At 34.0% G+C, this 5,124-nt stretch overlaps 1 protein-coding gene across 1 annotated transcript; it reads right to left on the bottom strand.

The window, feature by feature from the left end:
• Positions 1-379: 379 nt before the first annotated feature.
• Positions 380-4,875, bottom strand: LOC107901598 (signal recognition particle receptor subunit alpha homolog). The gene is made up of 10 exons (XM_016827663.2): positions 4,624-4,875; positions 3,165-4,153; positions 2,489-2,573; positions 2,301-2,396; positions 2,043-2,195; positions 1,839-1,946; positions 1,557-1,676; positions 1,284-1,409; positions 1,108-1,191; positions 380-633 (listed from the first exon to the last, which is right to left on the bottom strand). Exons 2-10 carry the CDS (start codon positions 4,130-4,132, stop codon positions 508-510), a joined length of 1,866 nt encoding a protein of 621 aa, XP_016683152.2. The 5' UTR covers positions 4,133-4,153; positions 4,624-4,875; the 3' UTR covers positions 380-507.
• Positions 4,876-5,124: the final 249 nt, after the last annotated feature.

Consider the following 5,124-nt stretch of genomic DNA (forward strand, 5'->3'; position numbering starts at 1 on the left):
CGTTCCATATCATTTTTATCTCTAACAATTTCTAAAATTGTATAATAATTTATAATATTGAATGATTTTTCAACAATAATTTTTAAAAAAGAATAAAATTAAACAAGTAATCATGTCAACCGTTACGTCAACTGAAGGAAAAATAATTTCAAAAAACTCAATTAATTTCTAATCATAATTCAAACTGTTCAATTGAATGCACTTATCAATAAAACATTAATTTTTTAAATATTATTAGAAGACTTATTTAACATTTTAATCTTTTCATTATTTATTCTTGTCCCTAATTTTTAATATCTTATACTTCTTTTCTAATTATTTTCCAATTTTGTGAAATTCCAATAACTTAATTTTTTAAAGAAAAGAAAATAGTCAAATATTTTAAAACTGTGTAATTTAATAAGGGATTGAAGCACCTCCATTGAAATAACACTCACAAAGTCGCAATCAAAGAAAACAGTCATAAAAGAGTGGAGCATTGAAAATGCATTTATGAGTTGCATTCACTCATTTCAGCAGTGTCTTGACTATTGATTTGACGTTAAGCTTCTTCAGGTCTGTATATGACTGGCCACACCCGACAAACATCACCGGTGCTCCCGATATGTACACCATTGACAACGCTGCTCCAACCTACACCAATTTTCAGTTGCATCACAAAACTAACACATTAATGGCAGTCTGATAACTCCTACCAACTCAAAAGATCAACGTTGTCAAATTATTTTACATCCAACTATTAACACATGAATCAACCCACTCTATAGACATATAGTTCAATCCGTCAGCCTAATTTTTAATGATATTATTTTTTTAATCCATATAGTAAGTACATATATTTCACGTTCAGTCGGATTAAACTGACATTCAACACTGACGGAAAGACCTAATTAATACAATAAATTCTTTGAAGACTCTATTTGTTTAGACATAAAAATTTAAAATTCAAGCAACAGTTTAGTGCCGTTTGCTGCAATTAACTCTAAAAAATCTACATCTATATTTTGATGCATTGGTGGTACACCATCACGGAACCAGAAGATGAGTCGTCACAAAAAATAAAACACTGTCAGTGCATTCCAATAGGAAAGCCTTATCAAATTTTACCTTATCATCAATAGTGTCAAATTTGGTGAGCAGAATCCCATCTATCAATCTAGGAGTAGGAGAAGTAGAGAGGTCAACCAATTTCTGCAAGAAAAAACAGGGCAAAGCTTTATATATAGGTACAACAAATAGGTATAATACTAGAAAATACAAATGCTTAAATGTGGAAGTAAAACCTGATTGAATTTTGATAACTGGTCAACAGCATCATTTCCAACTAGTGCCTCTCCCACAAATAAGACTAGATCTGGATTGTTGAGGTATATAAGCTTTGAGAGGGCTCTCATTAGTGGTTCATTATCCTGATAAGCATAATATAAGTATCTTTATAGAGGTACAATAAAATTTTCAGGCTTCAGAAAGAAATGAAAATTATGAAGAGAACACACACCAAGCAATACGCTAAAGTATAAAGTGTACAAAAATAAATAAACTGATTTAGAAGATACCTGCATCCGACCAGCTGTATCGACGAGAACAACATCAGAACCATTACGAGTGGCCTCCTGAATTGCTTCCTTTGCTACAATTGCAGGATCTTTCTCATACCCTTTCTCAAAAATAGGAATCTGACAAGGTGCAACAAGTAGCAAGTCAGATAAAAACAAACTGTAGCTATGCCAATAATACATGTTGGTACATGAAACAATCCGCCTTTGAAGATAATGGCCCAAATGTGTCAAAAATATAACATTTAAGATTGATGTGATACCTGGAGTCTACGTGGATACCTGGAGTCTACGTGCATGTGTTCTCAACTGCTCAACAGCACCAGAACGGAATGTATCACAAGCAGCCATCATAACACTAACATTGTGCTGCAGAAGCCAGTAAGCAACCTACAAAACAACATTGACTTTGAAGGTTGGCCAATTGTACCAGAAAGCGTGTCCCTAAGTACAAAACTGTATATAGAGCAGTTAAATCAGCTTAACCTTGGCGAGATTAGTTGATTTCCCAACTCCATTAACGCCAACAAAGACAACAACATATGGCTTCCTCTGTTCCTTGGCAGCATGTACATCCCTCAGTATGTCAATGGAGCGCCTGGGAGTTAAAATACGAACAAGGGCATCTTCCATGGCAGCCTGCAGTCACGGATTACAATACACAAGTAAATTTATAGAAAATTAAAAGGCAGGAAAGCTAAAAGAAAAAGAACAAAGAAAAGTTATGTTGGAAAATTTGCAGACCTGAACTGTCGAAGAGACCCTTGTGAATGAGGCCAGCTTTTTCCCTTCAAGACTTGCAGCTACTGATTCACAAAGCTTCTCAGCTATCTCTTCAGCCTGTAAATGCCACATAAAATGGAAGATCCTCAGAATGTTCAGACGCACTAATACATCAGAAATCAAGTATGTCAAATTAGCAGAAGACATACCACATTCTTGGTCATAAGCCCATCTTTGAGAGCCTTCAAAGCTGGTTCCAGGTCTTCCTTCTCCAAATTAGCCTTTCCAGCAAAACTGAGCCCAACAAAATAGATAATGAATAAATGATGCAATTGCATGGTAAATTCAACAATGGTGATGATTAAAGCTTCTCATGCAAGTTGTATAAAGCCCACATGAAACATGGCCTAGGAGCATATAGTACTTTATCCAAATTAAAGCTAGCACAATAAGAGTCATCTTAAGATAAGATGAGAAACGAAAAAGACTCAAAACTCCTTTTGGCTAGAATAAGTAACAATGAATAAAAAAATGATGTCTAACTATTTCATTCTTTAACTGGTAAAGCCTAAGAGAAGAAATCTCAAAAATTGACTACTTATGCCACCTTCTGCACAGTTTACTACTGAGCCACATAATAACAACATTGAAGTGATCAACTCATTAAACCACATCTGCAGCTCCTGTTGAAAGTGGCTTTATGAACAATAAATAAAAAGTAATGAGAACATACTTTGTGACAAACATCTGAACAGTGAACACAATATAAGCTATGGATTTTAAAAAAAAAGGGAGGAGGGAGGTAGGGCCCTCCAATTTCAAAGAATAGATGTATCCAACAATAAAAGTAAGGACCAAAATGATGGAACTACATCAATAAATTACCTCTGGAACATAAAGGAAAACCAACCCTTTTTCTTAGCTTCAGGCTTGCTATCCTTCTGCACGTTGTCATCTACTTCACCTTCACTATCACTGCTGATAATCTCTTCTACGTCCATCATACTTTCGCCTTGATTTGCTGCAACAACTTCTATATTGTCATTTCCACTTCCGTTTCCATCCACTGGATCAGTAAAGTCCAGTTTTGTCTCCGGAGGTGCATCATCCCAAACTCTATTCTTCTTTGTAGCCTTTTTCTTAGGGTCCGGCTTGGAACCCTTGTTAACAACAGTATCAGTTTTCTTTCCACCTTTAGTTCTTTTCTGAAGCTTACTTACATCAAAAGCACTAATATTGGAGCTAGTATTTTCTTTACCATTAACAACACCTGCCCTAGGTTCTTCCATCTCAACATGATTACCATTGGAGTGTCCATTCTCCAATTTATGACCTTTCGCTTTATCACCATCCCCACCATCAGTAGCCAAGCTACCCTCACTCTTCTTACTTCCTTTATCAGAACCAGCTTTCTGCACCTGCCCTTGCTTCTTTTTATTATTGACAGGCTTATCCGTCTGTTTTGATTTCTTTAACTCCTCAGCCCTAGCTTCTGCCTCCCTCCTAAGCTGCCTAAAAGTTTCATCGAAGTCATTATAGACCGTCCTTTTTGGATCATAAATCTCCGAAAACTCACGTCTCATCATCGCAAGAAGCTCATCCACATACAATAGATGGAGAATACGTTGATACACAGCAACGAATACAAGACCAAGCTCATTATGGAATGTCCACTTGAGGGTATAAGAAGCTCCTGGGGCATCATAGCTATATGATGCTGCACCAGACCGTTCCTCCAAAAGACAGGACCGGATCAAGGTGTCAATTGGTGACCCTTTAAGAGCATTTCCAAGCTCTTTACAAGTCCAGAGGATTAACCCTCCTCTGGTAAATATCAGCAACTGCTCTAACATACTTTAATCTCAATAAATCTCCTGCAATAAAATCAAAGAAAGCTCAAAATTTCAAATGCCCAACAAATTTAAATGATTTTTCAAACAAAAAACTTAACGTTTTTTCTCCATCCTTTAGAAAAACATATCCTATATTAGTTCAGAACATCAATAGACATGTTTCAATAATTGAACTAAGAAAGCATGGATTTTGAAAATTACTCATTGAAACAAGCAAAAGACTTTAAAAACGAGTTTTTAAAATGATCGATTTGATCTTTTCTTGAAGGAAAAATAATAATTATTAAAAAAAGAAAGAAAATCATGATCCGCAATAGAAATTCAACCTAAAAATCTACGAAACTAGGTTCGAATTCAAGCCGATTCTTAGATCACCGAATCACAATCAAAGATAAACCTCAACGCAAGCATAGAAATGAAAAAAATTAAACAAAATCGACATAAAGCAGATTCATATAAACACTGAAAAAGTTAATAAAAAGGAAAAATACCTGTTTCTTTGGAATCTTCAAAATCCTACAAAAAGAAAAAGAAAGATAAAAGAATACAAGAGGTTAATTTGAAAGAGAAAAAATTAAAAAGAAAAAATTTGAGAAAATGTTTATGGTGTGGGTGTATACATAGGTCGTTTAATTAAATAAGATTAAAAAAAAAATGAAGTTTTTGGAAGGGTAATAAAAAGTGAATCTGGGTTTGACCAGATTTCTTCAACGAGACAAAATTGGGCGCACGCCACTGTAAAAAAAAAGCGTTTTAAATATGACTCTACTTTCTTTCTTTTTTTTATGAATTTACTCCCTAATTTAAAAATTAAACTTTAATTTATAATATCATTAATAAATTATTTGTTAAATTTAAATTTGTTATATTTTAGTATTTAAAGTTCTGATTTGGAAATTAAAGTGTTGTTGATAACAGATATTTAGATTTAATATAATGTTTTGTTTGATAATTTACTGAAATAATTTATGTTATTTAAGTTTTTAGACATG

The sequence above is a fragment of the Gossypium hirsutum genome, chromosome D06 (genome assembly GCF_007990345.1).
Source record: "Gossypium hirsutum isolate 1008001.06 chromosome D06, Gossypium_hirsutum_v2.1, whole genome shotgun sequence".
NCBI classification, from domain to species: Eukaryota; Viridiplantae; Streptophyta; class Magnoliopsida; order Malvales; family Malvaceae; genus Gossypium; species Gossypium hirsutum.